The sequence below is a fragment of the Rhinatrema bivittatum genome, chromosome 7 (genome assembly GCF_901001135.1).
Source record: "Rhinatrema bivittatum chromosome 7, aRhiBiv1.1, whole genome shotgun sequence".
In the NCBI taxonomy this organism is placed as follows: Eukaryota; Metazoa; Chordata; class Amphibia; order Gymnophiona; family Rhinatrematidae; genus Rhinatrema; species Rhinatrema bivittatum.
The window spans coordinates 186,446,065-186,466,212 of NC_042621.1; the positions used below are offsets into that span (position 1 = coordinate 186,446,065).

The 20,148-nt window shown below is 40.8% G+C and overlaps 1 protein-coding gene across 2 annotated transcripts in view; it reads right to left on the reverse strand.

Moving 5' to 3' along the window:
* Positions 1–20,148, reverse strand: part of WDFY4 (WDFY family member 4) — a 746,928-nt gene that overhangs the window by 630,346 nt on the left and 96,434 nt on the right. For both annotated transcript variants that reach the window (XM_029609624.1, XM_029609625.1), the window contains 3 exons: positions 19,677–19,781; positions 17,072–17,262; positions 5,645–6,270 (listed from right to left, as the gene is read on the reverse strand). In XM_029609624.1, coding sequence (XP_029465484.1) covers positions 5,645–6,270; positions 17,072–17,262; positions 19,677–19,781 — 922 coding nt within the window. The remainder of the gene's footprint in view (positions 1–5,644; positions 6,271–17,071; positions 17,263–19,676; positions 19,782–20,148) is intronic.

Genomic DNA, 20,148 nt, shown 5'->3' on the forward strand with positions numbered 1-20,148 from the left:
TTTTCATCGGAAGGCTTGTGGTGGTTTCTGGTAGTGGCAAGTTTGCTTTGCAGAAAGCGTCTCTGGCATCCACCACATCTTTAACACGATGTGTGATTCCATTAGCCATGAACGTCATGCTGAATGGAAAGTTCCACCTATATCGTATGTTATTTTCAATTAATACTGTCGTTGCAGGCCACAACTCATAACGCTTTCGCAGCGTGGTTGCTTGAAGATCATTGTAAATAAAGATCTTATTGTCGTCCCATAACCACTCTCTCTTTTTCCTGGATGCAGTACAGATAAGAGATTTTTCTTGAAAGGTTTGTAGACATGTCAGGATGTCTTGAGGCCTCTCCGATGTGTACGGCCCCTGCACCCTGTGCGCTCTTTCAATGTGGAATGCTGCTGGGTTTGATCCGGTATCCGTGTCCACCCTCTCGGGATCCACTAGTAGAAAATTGAATATTTTGGTGACCACTGCCATGCAGTCTTCATACGCCGGTATTTCTGGGATCCCCCTTATGCGGATGTTATTACGCCGGGATCTATTTTCAAGATCCTCCACTTTTTCAAATAATGATTTCATGTTTGCCTGATTTTGTGTCGTGTTGTCGGCCATTTTGTTAAGCACCACGTCATGGTGTTCAACTCTGATATCTAAGTCATCCACGTGATGACCTACCGCAGCTAACTCCTCTCGTACCTCTGTGATGGATTGCAGGAGCTCCTGTTTATGCTTTTTGAGGTCCTTTCTTAAATCAATGAACCATTCCCGTAGTTCCGCGTGGGTAGTCAGGTCGGAGAGTGATGTGGGTGCCGCATGATCAAAATCCGGGTCCGGGGCCTCGATCGCGGCCTGCTCCATCGTCGGTGCCTCGGGGCTCTCGTGAAGTTTTTAGTATAGGAGAATTGAGCTAAGTCCGTATTTTTCCTTTTGGAGGCCATCGCGGTACTTTAGTGAGCAAATTGCCTGTTTTTGCAGCGATTCTGCGAGCAGTGAAAGTAGGATTCGGGCTAATTATAAGCGATGCCGTGGGGAGCTCTCGCTTCAGGCAGCCATTCCTGCTGGTGATGTCAGCGCGCCCCCTAAGTGGCAGATTTTTACGGGTAAGCCTCATTGAATATCTGAGAAAAATTATGCATATAACATATCCCAGATAAATTTGCCACTCACCCACTCTCTGAATGTTGACTTCTATTTTAGTTAGTCCAATGAAAGGGTATCACCTACAACATTTTTGTTGACTTCTATTTCTTCCTCTTAATTTAAAATGCATAAATGTGATCTGGTCCTATGGGTCAGTCCAGGGGTCCTGAATTTTGATCTCCATCCACTGAGGCCAGTCCAGACTGAGCATGCCGCAAAGATGGAACACTCAGGCCTGGGGAGGTAGGGAAGATGGCTGCAGCTATTTGAGTGATCCCTGCTGGCCAATAAATATTTCTAAGCATGCACCTCAAAGGAAACATTGCTTAGGCCAATGAGAGTGCCCTGTGTTGCCCACATGCCATCTTAGATGGGATATGGGAAGAAGGACGTCAGAGACCTCTGAGGATGAAAATGGAGAAAGAGACACAAAAGATGCAGTGTAATCTATGTTGGAGTAACTGGAAACAAGCTGAGGGCAATGCAGATTCTGCAGAACGCAGCTGCGCATCTGATTTCTGGTAAAAGCAGATAAGAGCATATTACTTTGGTTCTAATTAACAACATAAGAACATAAGATCTACACTGGCTGATGGTGTACCTTTGGATCATCATTAAAATGCAATGATGGCCCATGGATTCATTTCTTTGGGCAAATGCTCTATTGAGAATTTGTAATCCGACAGGGTCACTCAGACGATTACAGAGAGGCCTCCTAGACTGTCCTTCAGTGAGTTAAGTATGGCTAACAAACTAGAGAGTCTGTTTTCTCAGTAGCAGTTCCCAATATTTGGAACTCCCTTCCATAGGCATTATGTTTTACAGAGGATTCAAAGGCTTTCAAATCAATCCTAAAAACTTTATTCAAGTAAGCCTTTGAGTAAATACTTAAGGGTGAATTTTAAAAGCCCAACATGTGCATCATTCAGGGGATGCATGAATAAGTTGGGCTTGTGCGTGCCAACCATATTTAAAAAAGTGCCCAGATACATGCGTAAATGCTGTGGCGCATAATCTACTACTACTACTAAACATTTCTATAGCACTACATGACATACATAGTGCTGTACAAACATACAAAAAGACAGTCCCTGCTCTATAGAGCTTACAATATAATAAGACAAACATACAGGACAAGAGACTTGGTTAAAGAAAAGAAAGTTAGTCAAGGCTAAAAGCAGACAATTAGGAATAAGATTTAAAAGAGGTTTAAAAAAGGTGGGTCTTTAGATGGGATTTAAACAAGGCAAGAGAGGGAACATGTCGCACCAGTTCAGGAAGACTATTCCAAGCACGTGGCGCAGCCAGGTGAAAAACACGCAGTCTGGAATTAGCAGTAGTGGAGAAGGGCACGGACAGGAGTGACTTATTTGACGAGTGTGGTCTGGGTGAGGTGTGAGCTTTTTGGGGCCTGGCCAAGAGATGTGCTTGTAAATACTTATGCGCCCTGGCGCATGCTGAGGTCCCCTTCCACATAACTTTATTTCTGCTATGGATGACATGCAAGTCATAAAATAAAATGATCTAGCCATTTCTGAGGGGTTTAAAGGCTTGGGGTAACTAGGGGGAGTGTAGGCTATCAAACCATGGGGGGATGGAGGACCCAGCTGTTAACTGAGTGAACTAGTGGACAAACTGGTAAACTGGGAATGGCGTGGGTGTGCCCCCCTTTTAAAATTCCCTATCTTTTGCTGTAGAAGTGGGATTTGCATGCCCATTAAAAATTTGGTGCACATGCTCACGGCCAGGCTATATTATAACATGCATGCATATGCGCAAGAAAGTTATAAAATAGTTGTGTTGCTGGGGACGGGCCGACGCACACACGCAAAGGAGAACCCGCGCACCAGTTTGAAAGTTAAGGCCCCTCAGTCATCTGCTTTTTCTGTTCTGAGATTACGATTTGTGAAATTTGATTTTGTTTGTTTTAATTGTGTATGTTAATTATAAATCGCTTTGGCATCTGTAAGCGATTAATAAATAAACACATAAGTACGCATTTTGCTTTATCCCACTTAAAAATTAATACAAGTCAAGGTTGCTACACAGTAATGCTCTGTGCTTCCATACAGAAGTCCTGGGTTGCATTCCTGTGGTTGTACTTCTGTTCCCTGGGCTAACAGGGGCTGGGGATGCTGCAGAGACAGTATTCACAGTATCGGACGGAAAAGGAAACAGTGACACCTACAAATGAACTTACTGGGTTCTACAAGGAGCTACAACCTGTGGCCCCTGGCTAAGGGCTGTCACTGCAATGAATGGTGGGCTAGGTAGAAGGTTATAAAAAAGAGGAAAGGCCCTTTGATAATTGCAAGCAAAGGTACATGGTGCTGTAGCTTAATTAGCCCAGTTCTGACTGAGTTAGAAGCTGAATAGAAAAGGAGGAAACTGCCAGGCCATAGATAATAGTCAACATCCTGAGATGCCTATTGTTAAGGCATTAATGATGAAATGGAATAAGTGCGCTTTACTTTAATTCTTGAGGACATTAATGGTGATTATATTAGCTTGCAGAGTATTAGATTTTACTTTCAAATCTAAAATTGTTAGGTTGTAAAGCTTGAGAAGATGCTGCATGAAAATTAGATGCAGATGTTATTAAGTGTTTTTATGTGTAGTGACAAATTCACTTCTATATCAATATCTCCAGCTCGGGGTTAGTGCTATACAGTGTTCTATTTTCTGGAACTCCAATCAACTAACATCTAGATAACTTAGATGACTTCACCTTATGGCATGACACAGGGATCTGGGTATGCATTTTATAAATATTTCTAATCTGATCTGTCCATGGGGAAAACAGGATGAGACCACAAGATGAGGACACCAGGATAAAAGAGTAGAATTATGTGAGAAACTATAATTATTTTCTTATTAATTGTTGCCCTATTGAAAATGAACTTATTTATTTTATCTTACATTTATTCTTCACTGATACTGCCAATCCCACAGCAATTTATAATAATAATAATAATAATAATAATAATAATAATAATAATAAATAATAAAACAACCATAAAACATATCACCCTATATATAAACATATCTAAGTCACATCTTTACATTTTGAACTCCTACACCTTCCCCTTACAATTCTGTAAGCAAAAATGTTTTCCTTCAAAATGACAATTTTCTGGAAGAATGTTACAATATAATAAAAAGAAAATAAATAGTTGCACCCTGTCTTCTCTTCTCTTTTTTCCTTTCTTTTCTTTTTTTCAGGCATGTGTGCATCAAGCAGTATATTTTGCTATGGATTTTGAACAAGGTATTTCCAGTCTGCTAATGAATTTATGCAAGCAATTTTGATGTATCATTTGTGACTTACGATATTCCAAAACAGGGACAACTGTTGTTCAAAGTAAAACTTTAAAACTTCTTTGAACAACTGGAAAAAAATGTGCATGCAAATCTACTTTCTAGTGAAAAATGTTCCTTGCTTACTACAACAAGTATTTCCTGACTGCTAACATCCAAATGCCAGAAATATCACTTTTATAAGGCTTGAAAGAGCATGTATTGTCCTAAAATTACATGCTTCAGGTGTGTTGAAAGGCTCAAGACAAGAGGGTAAGCCATTTGGATAATCTGAGAGCAGTAACCTCCCTTGAAGGATTCTTTCATAATGAGATAATGAGGGACAAAACAGATATAGAAAGACCATGGACACCACCAGCACTTTAAAATTGAACTCTTTGGCCAAACTTGATTGAAAACAATCAACTGGCATCTTCAGTAGAGAGGAAGGGTTGAACTGATTTAGATCAAATCTAATCTTATCTATAGTAAAGGGACTGGAAGGCGGGGGTAGGAGACATGCTTGAACAATGTGAATAAAAACCGGAAAAAAAAGGCAAAATGTGTTCACATACATTCATTCCATTTCTGGCTCAACTTAAATCTCCATGTTCCCCTGATTTGGCTGTTTCTAATCCAGTTCAAAGGCAAGCATTCACAGATTAGAACCTACATTTAAATTATCTGAAGAGTCACACATCTGTCAACATTTTGAAAAGTTTGAATCTGAGAAACTTCAAATAAACCCATTCTGGATTGAGTAAATCTTGATTTGAAAAATAGTTTGCTATTTACCGTATTTCTATTAATATTCCACCATTGTAAAATAATTAAAGCAGTTTATAATAAAATACATAAAAACACAAAGTCAGATTCATACAGGTCAATGATTATTCTGACAAGATAACTAAATTAAAGTAAAACTTTGTAGATTTGTTTCTAGACTTGAAGAGGACTGGAGGTGCCACACTTATCCCTAGTTTTCCATCATTAATTGAAATTAATTTACTCAGAATATATGCTGGAAATGTTCAGGAAAGGCAACATATAGATACAGTCATTAGCAGATCATGCCCCTTTTCAATCTTCTCACAAGCTTTATACAGCATGATTATTATTATGCTTGACAAAATAACTCCCTACTCATTTTAATAAAGAATGTTCAGAAATTATTTTGAATTTATGATTTTAATTTGTAAAGCAATCATATCTTACCTGTTCTCTGAATCAGGAATCGACTTGTAATTTGGGGTATCACATTTCCAAGAAGGTTTCTGCACACAGCTTTCTGCCATAGTGCAAACAACTTCCTGTCCATCCGGTCTCCTAGTCCATACACTTGCAGGAACTTCTGCCTTAGTCTTCTCTGTCTCCTTCAGAGAGTTGTCCAGATGAAGAGTACCTTTGATCATGCAGTCCAAAAAGCTGAATAATGTGATGCAGCTCTTTAAGCAAGAAGGAAAAGGGTCCACGGAACATGAAACTAAATGAATGAAGTCAATAAAGGTCCTCCCCTTGGGGATACGAACAGCAACCTTTCTGCTTTTAAGTGTACAGAAGCACCCAAGCAGTTCCATATCTTCTGCCATTTTCTCAAACAGTTCATGCTTCCTGAAGAAGTCACTGTTCACTGGATCCAGGTATAGAGCAGCTGATATGCCTTTCAAAGTGTACAAAATCAGCTCCAAAATGCGATTTGTTTCAACTGTAGCCCATACGTTGGAAGGTGGGTCACTCAAAGCACCCTCCATATCAGAAAGGACAGAGAGAAGTCCATTAAATCCACTGGCGCTTCTGAAAGCAGATCGACCTTTTGGGGTCCTCAGTATTCTAAGAAGAGACTGCAGTGAATAAAAGGAAAAGATGAGTAATCAAACTATAACGAAGCTGCAGTTCAACAAATCATATGTTTTAACCTCTAAAGCATCAGGCTGAAGAATTAGTATCATGGAGAGAGTGATTTTCAGACTCCTTGCGGTGCTTCCAGGCCTGCAAGTCAATTTTCAAAGGGAAACTCCCCACATGTTTCCCTTAGAAAATCTGGCAGTGGGCAGGTGCTGTGGGGATTCCTTACCCTATATACTTTGCAGGTACAAAGTATGTGGGATTAAGCATGATGCAGGGATTTCAAAATGAGATCCCCATAAGTACTCTAGGGTGCCCATTCTAACCCCAGCACTGTTATCACCATTTTTCCTCCTGAGGAAAAGTACATACTTTTTCCTGCAAGAGAAGGGGGGGAGGGGGGTTCAAAGATATATATATATTTTTTTGGTAAAGACTTGTTTACCATATAACAAAACAAGCCTCTGAAAACAATCCCCAACTTACCAGCATATATCCACACGGAGAGATTAGGGGAAATGTAATTGTTAAAGTTGGTCAAAGTTTGTTCGGTGCTGAACCACTAACGAAGGTGGACGCTACCCACCAGTGCTGAATGTGTGCTATTCCATTTTAATTGTATTTTAATCAGGTAAGGGAAGACCCATTTTTTCTTTTCTTATATTTTTTGTATTTTTCTTTGCATTTAAAAATATAAAATGCGCTCTCATTTTACTCTAATGTCCATTCTTTAAATGTGCTGACTTATAAAAGCTTTTATCACTCTCTCTTTCTGTCGGAAGAGACAAGAGGGCTCACATGAATTAGTTTAATTAAACACTGTTAAGATCGGCGGCGTAATAGTACACTTACTTGCTGGTGAGACTACCACTTGCTATTTTTCGCCCGATGCTGCCAGCGTTTCGACGGCATTCCCATCTGCTTCAGGGGCTTGAGAGAGGTTTTATGAATGATTAGTCCGGATGAACGCTGAGAGAGTTTTTATGCATGATTAGTCCGGATGAACACAGGATGGCGTTCATCCGGACTACTCATGCATAAAAACGCTCTCAAGCCCCTGAATCAAATGGGGTGCCGTCGAAACACTGACGTACTTGCTATGTGACCATGTATCAGGAATAAACAAAAACCTTTCAACTGGCCTATCTGTTTGGGTAACTCAGGATCTAAGTTTTGATATGACATTTCATTCTGACCATTTACAATGTCTGAATCAAGCCTATAGTTTTCAGTGCTAGCAATGTGCTATCAATATCAATATCAATCACTGCTCTCTACATTATCAATATCAATCACTGCTCTCTACATTAAAGGTGGGGGTGGAAGGGAAATAGAACCAAGAGCTAAGAGAAACAGATAAGTATGAGAGAAAATATGTGTGAAGCTTGCTGGGCAGACTAGATGGGCCATTTGGTCTTCTTCTGCCGTCATTTCTATGTTTCTATGTTTCTATGTAATAGCAGATAATTTAGGGGCTAATATTAACAAAAAGTTGACCTTCTAAATTTAGGTACCTAAAGCCTACATTTTAGGGAGAAAGGACAAAATATTGTGGTGGGGGGGGGGGCAGTCCTGCAATATTTTGCCCTGCCCCCTGACAAAATACCACTGACTTTTCACCGTATTCTCTTATCACAGAAAACATCAGTGATATAGAAGAACAAGACTGGGGCTTCCTAATTACATGATGGCAGCGCACCCTGTATATGGGGCCACTATTGAATTAAAGGGTCAGGCAGCCCTGCAAAGAAATGTTAAAAAAGTGATTTTTAACCATGTGATGATACCCCGCCCCTCCCGATTAAATCAAACACCCCTTCCGGCCCAAGACAAGCCACCCCTTCCCTTTTGTTAACCTCCATCTCCAAGATCTGTCCTTCACCTCCTGGTCCCCCCTTTCCATAAATAAGAACCCCAAGTAGGGTCCCCCTCTCCCCAATGCCTAAAAATAACCCTGTTGGACTAGTGCACCACCCAGACACTACATCCCCCTATTTTTAAAATCCTCATTGGTGGTGGAGGTCCACGGCATCACTAGCTCTGGGCCCAGTCACGCCATTTTACACAATGACAGCAACTGGCCTTTGCCCCTTCCATTTGGTAGGGGTTGGGGGACTCTACCTGGAAAGGGGATAGCTCTTGTGGGTGGGGGGTTAACAAAAGGGAAGGGGAGTCTTGTCATGGGCCAGAGGGGGTATTTAATTTAATGGGATGGGGTTTGGGGAAGGGGCAGGCATTGCTGCAGGGTTAAAATCCCTTTTCTTTTTTTTCACTTTTTTTTGCAGGACCACCTCAAAAGATGCCCCTAGAGTAGGCAGGGGCGGCAAGATCCACGGTGGCTTTATGAAAACTTTGTGGGGGGGGGGGGGGGTTTCAGCCTGCATGTCCCTTTAATTCTAGTGCAGGAGCATTGGGATCCACGTAAGGATCCTGCTGATCCCGATCTAAAACAATAAAAACTCAAAAAGTGTATATAAAATAAGGTGGCTAAAATATTTCTAAGTCAGCCACATTATTTTATTTACATAAAACTGAGTAGGCATTAGCTGCTTTACATGCATTATGCAATTTTATGCAAGCAAATGCATGCAAAGCAGCTAAAAAATGAATGATATCGCTACAAGCTGTCTATTTCGCATAATAAATGCTCTCTAACAGACATTATAGCCCTATTGCAGCTTGATAAATCACTCCCTAAATTTGATGCTTAAGTTTGATGTCTATTATCAGTCAAACTTAGGGCCCTAAGTTTTCAGCTGAAAATTCACATAAATTTAGGGGTCCAAAATTTAGGTCTGCTGTTCATTTGCCCTGATTTAGGAAATCAAGTTAGGTGCCTAGTTCTGAAAATCAGTGCTAAGATTCTTTGGTTCTTCACCCTAACTCCGCCCTTGTAGCCACCCACATTTTAGGGCCCTAAATTTAGGGATTAGTGAAACTAGGAGCCTAAATTTAGGAATTCCATTCTAGTAAATTTTCGAAAGTGATCATTTAGGAACTCAAATTCAAGAGTTAGGCACCTAAACCCTTTGAAAATTGGCCTCTGTGAAACAGTGTCCCTAAAATCCCTCAAAGAGTACAGGACCATGCATCTAGCCTTGTCGATCTTACAAGGGTGTAGGCCCAGAGGGGAACAGACCAGGCCTCGGGGACTCCAGGAGATTGCAGCTCCTGTAATAATTCTGTCCTAACCGCAAGGGAAAGGCAGCCCCTTTAATACTGATGGCCTGTCTTAAATGTGTTGTGACTGTGAAAATGCTGATTTTAATTGCTGCGTTGCAAATAAAAGCACTGGGAAAAGTCTTGACCGCTCATTTCTATGCCACAGCCCTTTATATATTTAAAGAACAAATTCCTGTTTTCTGTATATCAGTCGCAAATACAGCATTACACATAAAGGGCCGGATTTTAAAAGCTCTACGCGCGCCGGCCCTATTTTATAAAGGCACGACGATGCGTGTAAAGTCCCGGGACGTGTCTAAGTCCCGGAGCTTTAAAAAAGGGGCGGTCCGGGAGCAGGGAGGGGCAGTCCAGGGGTGGGGCCAGAGGCCTCTGGCTCAGCAGACATTTGCCGCTGTGCCGGGTGATCGCGTGCCGGCAGGGTGCCAGCGCGCACAACCTGCCCCTGCCCAGAGGCAGGCGCAGAAGGTAAAATACAATTTTGGGGGGGTTTAGGATAGGGCTGGGGGGGGAAAGGTTAGGGGAAGGGGTGGGAAGGTTAGATTAGGGGGAAGGGAAGTTCCCTCACAGGCCGCTCCGCATGTTATAAAATTGGGCGTCCATGTGTGTGCGCCGGGTAGTGCGCTCACATGTACGCCTGCGCGTACCTTTGAAAATCTACCCCTTAGCGTGTAAAAATTAGCATATGTGTGTGTAAGTAGCCTCTGCTCATGTATTTCATAAAAGTTGAAAATACATGCGTATTTTCACTTTCGCACAAACATGTACGCACATGAAAAAGGAGCATTTCAGGGCAAGACCAATGCTTAAACACATAAGTTACTATTTTAAAGACATGCTTGTACATTTGCCTGCTTTTCCATGTATTGTTATACATATTTTGTTTTTGTTTTTGTTCTCTATTTAGTTATGCTGTCCTATGTTTCCGGCTACCTTAGCCCCCCAAGTTCTGCCTCCTTGTTATATGTAACTTTGCCTCTTGTTAAATGGTTTATTAAGTTTTACCCCATGTTCCATGTAAACCAATTTGATATGAATTTATTCATGAATGTCAGTATAGAAAAGTGTTAAATAAATAAATAAATAAATATTAATTATCTGGCATAAGTGATATTAAAGATATTTATTGTATAGTAATAACTGGATGGAAGGTCTGGATGAACTGATGGGAATTCAGGCTGAAGAACCAGAAATATCTCAATGACGTGAAGAAGACTGGGTGAACTGGTGGACTAATTGGTAAACTGGTTAATTTTATTTATTTGCGCATGTTTTAAATTGATTCACTTATGCACGTAAGTCCTATGTTACTTTTGCACATAAAATGTACGCGTATATAGTTTTAAAATCGATTGGAAATGTACGAGTGTTCAATGCATTGATATGCAATGCATGGTTTCAATTTATTGCATGCATTCGCACATAAGCCTACATACATACGTATGTTGCAGGGCAGAGATATGCATAGTTTATAAAACACGCATATATCATACGCAGTTTATAAAATACTTGTGTATATTTGCTTGCGGCCATATACGTACATATATGTCACCACACACATTTGTTTGAAAGTTACCCTCAGGTTCAAATCCCACTGTTGCTTCTTGTGATCTTTGGCAAGTCACTTTATCCTCCATTGCTTCAGCTACAAACATACAGGTGAATCTTAAAAGACAGGGATGCGCCAAAATCGGGAGATGTGTGAGTAAGTACAAAATGTGTATGCTGCACTCGATTTTAAAAGCCACCCGCATGCGCGCAAAAGTCCGATGCAAGAATATCTCTCATCAGACAAAAAAAGGAGTGGTATGTGGGTGTGGTGTGGGTAGGGCTTTGGTATTCCAGATTGGGGCCAAGAGATGTGCATGCAAATACTTAAGTCCCTGAGCATACATCCAGGTCCAGTGCCGAGTAACTTTATTTCTGCTGTGGAGGAGCTGTAAATCTTAATAAACAATTTCCAGGCAACTAGGAGGTGGTTTAAGGGGTCTGAGGTAACTGGGAACCATGCAGGCTAAAGAACCAGGGAACATTGGAGGACCTAGCTCTAGACTGGGTAAACTGGTAGACAAACTGGTGAAACTGTTCATGGCAAGGACGCATGGCTGTTATAAAACTCCCTTACTTACTTGGCTCAAACCCGACTTACTATAAGATTCATGGACCCTTGCAGCTGTGGAGAGATTGACTCAACCTATGGGGTAGGCCCTGTAGGTCTTCACCAACAACTGGCAGAGCTATACAGGAGAGACTGAACAGGAGCTTCACTTATACCAACCCCTTTTCCCTTAGGTTGAGCCCTTCTAAGGAAGGAGCCTGTGTGTAGGACCAGAGCCAGGCTAGTGTCATAGGCAAGCGGCAAGCAACAGTGATCAATGTCTGGGCAAGGGTCAGCGGCAAACAGCAAGTGAGAATGGTCAATGTCCAGGCAATGGTCCAATCCAGATGTCAATCCGAGGGCAGTCTTGGGAGATGAGGAAAAGGACTGATACAGCAGGGCAGGCAGGAAAGCAAAGAACTGGATGAGATGAAGCTAGACATGCTGGACAGTCAAGGCAAGGCTGGGCTGGAGAGATGAGGCAAAGCTAAGCTGGAGAGACGAGGCAAGGCTGGGCTGGAGAGACGAGGCAAGGCTGGGCTGGAGAGACGAGGCAAGGCTGGGCTGTATAGATGAGGCAAGGCTGGGCTGTATAGATGAGGCAAGACTGGGCTGGAGAGATGAGGCAAACCTAGGCTGGAGAGACGAGGCAAGGCTGGGCTGGAGAGACGAGGCAAGGCTGGGCTGTATAGATGAGGCAAGACTGGGCTGGAGAGATGAGGCAAACCTAGGCTGGAGAGACGAGGCAAGGCTGGGCTGGAGAGACGAGGCAAGGCTGGGCTGTATAGATGAGGCAAAGCTAGGCTGGAGAGACGAGGCAAGGCTGGGCTGGTTCTATAATGTATGTACTTTTGTAACCCGCCCTGAACTTTGGAGGATGCGGGATATAAATACTTTTAAATAAATAAATAAAGCTGGATGGAGAGTCAAGGCAAGGCTGAGCTGGAGAGACAAGGCAAGAAGCAGGATCAGGAACTAGGAAGCAGCAACACATACCATACACCAGGATGCAAGAGGCCCATTGCTGAGGCACTGCAGCATGGTCTGAAAAGCCCTTAAATAGTGAGGGAAGGATGAGCCTTGAGCACTGTAAGAGGAGGAGTTGTGCACATGCGCACAAACGTGCCTTAGGACATCTGGGACAGGAGCAGGCTGGTGGTGTGTGGAGCCGCATTCGGGATTGCAGAGGAGATGGCAGCATTCATGCCACTGGATGGCACAGACGGTGTCTGAGCCGTGCTGGGTGGCGACAGAATGAGTACCGCGGCTTGCGGGGCCTTCCTGGAAGCCACATTACTAACACTTACAGTGTTGGACACGCAAAAGCTTAAAATTAGATACACATATACGTGCACCTAGGCCATTTAATTAAATAAATAAATGTGCATGCATGTTATAAAATTCCAGCATTTCTGGGCATGTTCCGATGCACATGCTTATACGTGTGCCAGTGCCTGTTTGAAAGTTACAATCCCTGATAGTAAGCCCTCTTGGGGTAGGGAAATACCAATACTTCCTGAATGTAATCTTCTTTGAAGGTCTGAAATGCAGAATATAAACCAATAAATAAATAAATATATAAATATATGGAATAGTGCCACCACAGAAAGGGGCGGATTTTAAATGCCCTGTGCGCCGGCGCGCCTATTTTGCATAGGCCGCCGGCACGCGCAGAGCCCCAGGACACGCGTAAGTCCTGGGGTTTTTTAAAAGGGGCGGGAGGGGGCGTGTCGGGGGCGTGGCAGAATGATGTGGCGTTTCGGGGGCGTGATGCGGCATTTTGGGGCGGCGACGCGGGCGTGGTTTCGGCCGGGGGCGTTCCGGGGGCGTGGCCGCAGCCTCCGGACCAGCCCCCAGGACCGGAACACGGAGCGGGGCAGCCGGCCGGCGCGCGCAGATTTACGTCTGCTTTTCGCAGGCGTAAATCGTGGAATAAAGGTAAGGGGGGGGTTTAGATAGGGCCAGGGGGGTGGGTTAGGTAGGGGAAGGGAGGGGAAGGTGGGGGGAGGGCGAAGAAAAGTTCCCTCCGAGGCCGCTCCGAAATCGGAGCGGCCTCGGAGGGAATAGGCAGCGCGCGCTGGGCTCGGCACGCGCAGGTTGCACAAATGTGCACCCCCTTGCGCGCGCCGACCCCGGATTTTATAAGATACGCGCGGCTACGCACGTATCTTATAAAATCCAGCGTACTTTTGTTCGCGCCTGGTGCGCGAACAAAAGTACGCGATCACGCAATTTTTTAAAATCTACCCTAAAGTGAATATGATGCTACAGACATTAGCCTCATGAATCAGACAAAAAGAGACTGCTCAGAAAATATTTGCTTTCTGATCCCAGCAGGGGAGTGGTCATGCCCAAAAACTTTCATAGAAAACTGAACAAACATTAACCGCACTACAAGTTTATCCAGGTAGCAATATCTCTTTAAGAGTTTCAGATCTCTGAACATTATTAACCTAATCAGAGCTGTGCACAAAGCCTTTGCAATCAAATTACGAAGTTTAATTTCAAATAATTTAAAGGGAAGCATTAATATCATAAACAAAAGAAAAGCAATGCATCACTCTGGGAAACAATTTGTCAGGGACATGGGGGGAGCTCCGTAACTGTCGTTCACTTTTTGCATGATAATGCATCAAAGGGGCAGCAAGTCACAGTCAGTGAGGCAATTTAATAAGTTCAAGAAAGAAGTAATCAGAATGTCTCTGACACATTTCAAGAAAGGTCGGCAATAACCACATTTCCTCCAGTGTTAACTCAGTTAGAGTTTAATTGTCTATGAGTTAGTGCTCCTTTGGCTTACATCCATAGAACTGATGTGTACTGGAAAGCACTAACTTAGTTAGTGCTAACAGAATTTATTTCACATTCCATTATTGGTTATTCCTCATAATTTTCAGCGTGTCATGCTGGAAGACTGGAGGGATAATCAAATTGAGCTGGCGTTAACAGCTAAATATATATTAGCAAATCAATCTGAATTTGTGTATAACACAATCAGAATCCCAGTGGCCAAGATAATAAATTCACTTGCTTATTGTGTTTTAACTTGGTTATCATTTGTCAAAATTAGGCACAGCTGTTGGATTTATTTTCACATTTGAGGAGGGAACTCTATTGAACTTTATTTTTTTGAAACTAGCACATGTTTTGGTACGGCATCTGCCCTTTGATTGGTTTAAACAGGAAATTTGCATCTGAGCATCAGATTCAATGCTAGGATAGGTAAAATCAGATATAGCTGGATATTCAGCTGCATATTTAATAGTTAATAACTGGTTAGGTGTGGGTGAATATATGGATATAAATAACTGGGTAACTTTGGCAGCTCTGTAGCCACTGAATATTTATGCCTCTGACAATAACCACAGACCAACTTAAGAGCCCTGACAATGGTTATTATGGCAGCTGTGCCGTGCACCTCTGCCTTATTAAGTAATTGCTTTATTTTGGCTCTTAAAGAGATACTGTTACATGGGAAAATCAGTCATGTTTTTAATGCTTATTCATTTTTCCATATCAGCTTTTGGGCATCTCCTTTCCACAATCTTGCAGGTTACTACAGACTTGCATCAGAAAGAAAACCGCTTCCATACATACAGTCAACCATCGCTTACTGAGTGATTCCTTCAGTGATATCATAGACCATTGTCTGAAGCATCACATCTCTTTCTACAGGTGTGAATTGTTTTATTCCTGATAATGTGGAGGAGTAGCCTAGTGGTTAAAACAGCAGGCTGAGAACCCTCTGAAGCATTTTTGACCTTGAGAAAATCATTTCACCCTTCATTGCTCAGGTACAAACTTACAGAGTCATTCATCAAAGTGTGTTATGGCGTTAACACCCATGATAACGCCATAACGCACACGATAGTTATCACAGCACACATTGTGAATGCAAATTTGACAAATGTATTCAAAGGGGCAGAATTGGGGAGGGGTTTGGTTGGGATTAATGAAAATGAGGGGCATTATCACACCATGTGATAGAGTAATGCATTATGGCCGAAACGGCCATAACACAATTTGCGATAAATATTTTGCAAATTGTATGCGCGCGAGAGAGAGAGAGCACCTCTGGGGTGGCACAGATAATAGTCAACTATATACACTGCTATTGGAGAGCCAGCAAGTAACTTGAGGTGAGGTTTTGGTGGTGGTGTAGGGTTTTGGGGCCAGTTTTTCCCTATATGCATCACCTTGCACTTGTCCACGTTAAGTTTCATCTGCTATTTAGAAGCCCAATCTTCCAGTTTCGCAAGGTCCTCCTACAATTCATCACAATCTGCTTGAGATTTAACTACTCTGCATAATTTTGTATCATCCACAAATTTGATCACCTCACTTGTTGTACCCCTTTCCAGATCATTTATAAATATATTAAAAAGCACCAGTCCAAGTACAGATCCCTGAGGCCACTGTGAAAACTATTTAATCCTACTCTCTATTTCCTGTCTTTTAACCATCTTGCAATCCACAAAAGGACATCACTTCCTACCCATGACTTTTTAGTTTTCCTAGGGGGCTCTCATGCGGGAATTTGTCAAATGCCTTCTGAAAATTCAAATAAAACCACATCTACCTGTTCACTTTTGTCTACATGTTTAATCATCCTTTCAAAAAATGTAGGAGATTTGTGAGGCAAGACTTCCCTTGGGTAAATCCATGTTGGCTGTGTCCCATCAAACCATGTCTATCTAAATGTTTTGTGATTTTATTCTTTATAACAATTTCCACAATTTTCCCAGCACTGAAGTCAGGCTCACCAGTCTATAGTTTCCCAGATCACCCCTGGATCCCTTTTTAATATAGGGGTTACAATGGCCATCTTCCAATCTTCAGGTACATCGGATGAATCCCATCCATATACTTTTAAAAAAAACCAAAAAACTAAAGACATGGCTTTTTGAACAAGTCTTTTCACATTGAAGTCGGTCCCCTCCCCTCCCCCCTCCCCAATTAAATAATTTTGTTACTGTTAATCTTTATTTTAATATATTAGCATTATGGGCAGTTAGATTTTTCTTAAATTGTATTGATTATATTATTTTTAAAATTATTTAATATATTTTAGAGTTTGTTTTATTTTAAACTATGTTTTATATTTGGTTTGAATGTCTTAAGATGTAAACCAATATACAGTTTTTTACGAATACCGGTATACAGAAAAGTGTAAAAATAAATAAATAAATAAATAAAATGATTTTAATGATAGGTTACAAATTAATTGAAATAGGTCTGATATTTCATTTTTTCGTTCTTTCAAAACCCTGTGGTGTATACCATCATAGTCCAGGTGATTTACTACTCTTCAGTTTGTCAATCAGGCCTACCACATCCTTCAGTTTCACCATGATTTGTTTCAGCTGAATAAGCACACACACCTTTACCTACTGCAAAATGGGGCACAAAGCTATATATGTAAAGTCGATGCAACTAATGCACATAACCTTTTGGTACTGATCTATTACTTCCATTCCTTTCTGGAATGAAAAGAATAAAGTAAGAAAAACTTCAATCACCTTCAGTAGATCCAATTTAAATTGTACTTCTCCTTGAGTGGAAGAACACAGGGCCCCAACAATTGTACTCATGTACTCTTCAGTATTGATTACTGATAGCTGCTCCAAGATAGAGAGTGCATCCCCTCGGTAATAGTCTTCATCCAGAAAAATCTTGATGAATGGAACCATACCATAATCTTTTATAACCACTAAGGATTAAATGGACACAATTTTTAGTCACATACCAGTCAATACTACATTTGAAAGTTTAAAAAAAGTGCTGTTAGTCTACAAAAATAAAATTAATTACTAAGAAAATCAGTAAAGTAGTTTGGTAAAACCCAGTTTTATATGTGTAAATGCTTTTTAAAATCAGGCCCTTTATTTTCAAAGGCCTTTCCACAGGGCAAAACAGGGTGATATGTGCAGAAATGGGCGTTTGTAAAATTGCCTACCATCTCTGTGCATAAAAGTGCAAACACAGTGCCTGAACATGCATACTTTTACATGCAGAGAGAAGAGGTGTTCCTGGGGCAGAGACGAAAAAAGTACATGCACAAATAGCAGGTATAGGTCTGTGCATTTTGCAAACCCAATTTTCAAAATTTTAAAAGTAACAAACTCAGAGGGCCAGATTCAGTAAGGCTTTTCTCCCATTTTGTGTCTATGGGAAAAACTCTTAGTGAATCAGGTCCAGCTAGGAACCCACCTACCCACCAACACACACACAATTTACATTTCTGCACATAGTTTCAAAGTTGCCATTTAAAGGGTATGACCTACAACCTGTTAGTTTTAATTATTCTTTATTAAATTTCAATTTACAAACACAATTTGTTCCATACAAAAATAGCAACCATAATAATAATGAAAATAAAATGAATCAGTTAGGTAAACACATTTTTGGCACTAATAACCAGTCCAGAATTAAAGGGAGTTACAAGCCATAAATAATACAAAAAAAAAGTTAGAGGATAAAACCTAGGCTAACCTTGCCACAACTAATTAAGGCTTATTACACAGATCAAGGAGGAGAAGAAGCAACTTGATTTTTATTCTGATCAATCTTTGAACTAAAAAAAAAGCAGTAAGCTATGGATGATCAAAGACAAAATAATGAGTTGCCTGCAGTTGAATTTACAAGGCTAATGTTATCAAAAATGTCCTCTTAATTGTAATACAGGAGGATGCATCAAAAGAAATAGTTTACTTTTACACTGCATAGCATTGTCCCACATCAGGAAAGATATGAATAATACAATTAAGAAAGGAATCATCTTTATGCCAAAAAATAACTTCCACACCCAGTTTCTATCAGGTTCAAGTTCATATCACTGTGGAAGCAGCTGCCTCAGATTCTTCCTTCTCTAATGCTGTAGGGACATCCAAAAAGTCTGAGTCTGAAGAGAGATCATTCTGAGATCTTTTAGCCAAAGGTTGTATATAATAAGTCTTTGCTAGGGGAGGACAACCATTTACAGGAATCTTCTGAGAATATTCTCCAAATTTTCCATTTTATTACAAACAGCAGTATTTTCCTTGGATAAAGTTTTTACATGTTGCTGGTCTATTCCCATGGCAGATTATAAAGATTCAAGAGATTTCTTATGTTCAGTAACTTCCATCTGGAGCTTATTGACTTCACCTGGAATTACTTTTAATTGTAGTTACAACACCTTGGCCAGCACATCACAGATCCCCCTCCAACATAATAATGGATGGTCTTACAGACCTGTTATTTCTATTTAAAAAATATGTTTGGGGATTTCCAAAAACTGCTAGATTTTCTCAAATGGATTATCATAATGTCAACATACATGTTTACATGACAAAATGGTAATTAAAATAGTCAAATCTTTTCTATACTTTCTCTCAGTTGTTTGTAGAAAATATTTCAATAGGGCATCTCTGACTTTTGAACTGATGTAATAAACTGAGCATTAAAACTGTGTGCTTAAATTCACAGTATCTTAATGCATACATTACATTTTTTTGAACTCCTGATGCAATAAGCTAATGGTATGGCAATGCATTAGGAGTTAAAAAATACTCACCAACCTGAAAATGTGCATAAAGAAAAATGCTTAGCATACATAAAAATATGATTTTTATTATGTAAACCACATTTCTGTGCAAAAACAGATTATGTGCACAAATCATGTTTCCTGCACATAAATGCATTTTTGTAAACATAAATCTTATTTTATACACATAAAACTGGATTTGCCTTGACAACGCATATTTTCTGCACAAAAAAAATCCAAAATACAGGTCCAGCACTGGAACTCCAGCTTTAGACAATAGGCTAACATTAGCCCTAGAAACTTTACTCCACCTTGGACTAGGAGTTAAGTTTCTTTCCAGTGCTAAAAAAAAAACACAAGGTAAGCCAGGACACCTCTCTGCATTGGCGAGTACTAGCAAATGCCATCATTAGCATGTGATTTGCTTGAGGGGATCCTAAAGTACACACTTTTTTGTGTGCAAAACTCCTTACTGCTTCACCAGGAAAGTTTGCGCACAAAACATATGTGCACATTTGCAGAATAAACTGTGTGCTGTGCTGAGTGCATATCATTCCTCAGACTTCTTTAATTGCACACGTTTGAGTTCATCCTCTTACCTGTATTTCTGACAGACCCCAGAACAAGGGTAGCCACAAGCTTTAGTCTTACACATGTCAATTCCTTATCACTTTCCTGCTCACAAGGATGAACTTTGCTCCCAGCTGTAATAAAACAAACATATCCTCAACAGTACCTTCTCAAAAGCATTCTGAAGCATTTTTTTCTAAACAAAACTAACTTGTTTTGTTTAGCACATTATTTTGTCAGCACATTATAACACAAGCCATTCAACCTATAGCAACCAAATTATCAAGACAGGTAGTTCTATATTTTAAAAAACTAGAAACTGGAATAATATTTTCCCAGAATACCCATGGATCCGGCCAAAATGGGCAAAAAAACCCAAACCAAAAACGTTTTCCTTTCTATATATTATCTCCTGAATCATTCAATGTAAGGAGACAAATATTCATGATAGCTAGATCTATATAAATGCTAGAATATTGAATAATGGTTTCCCATAAAACA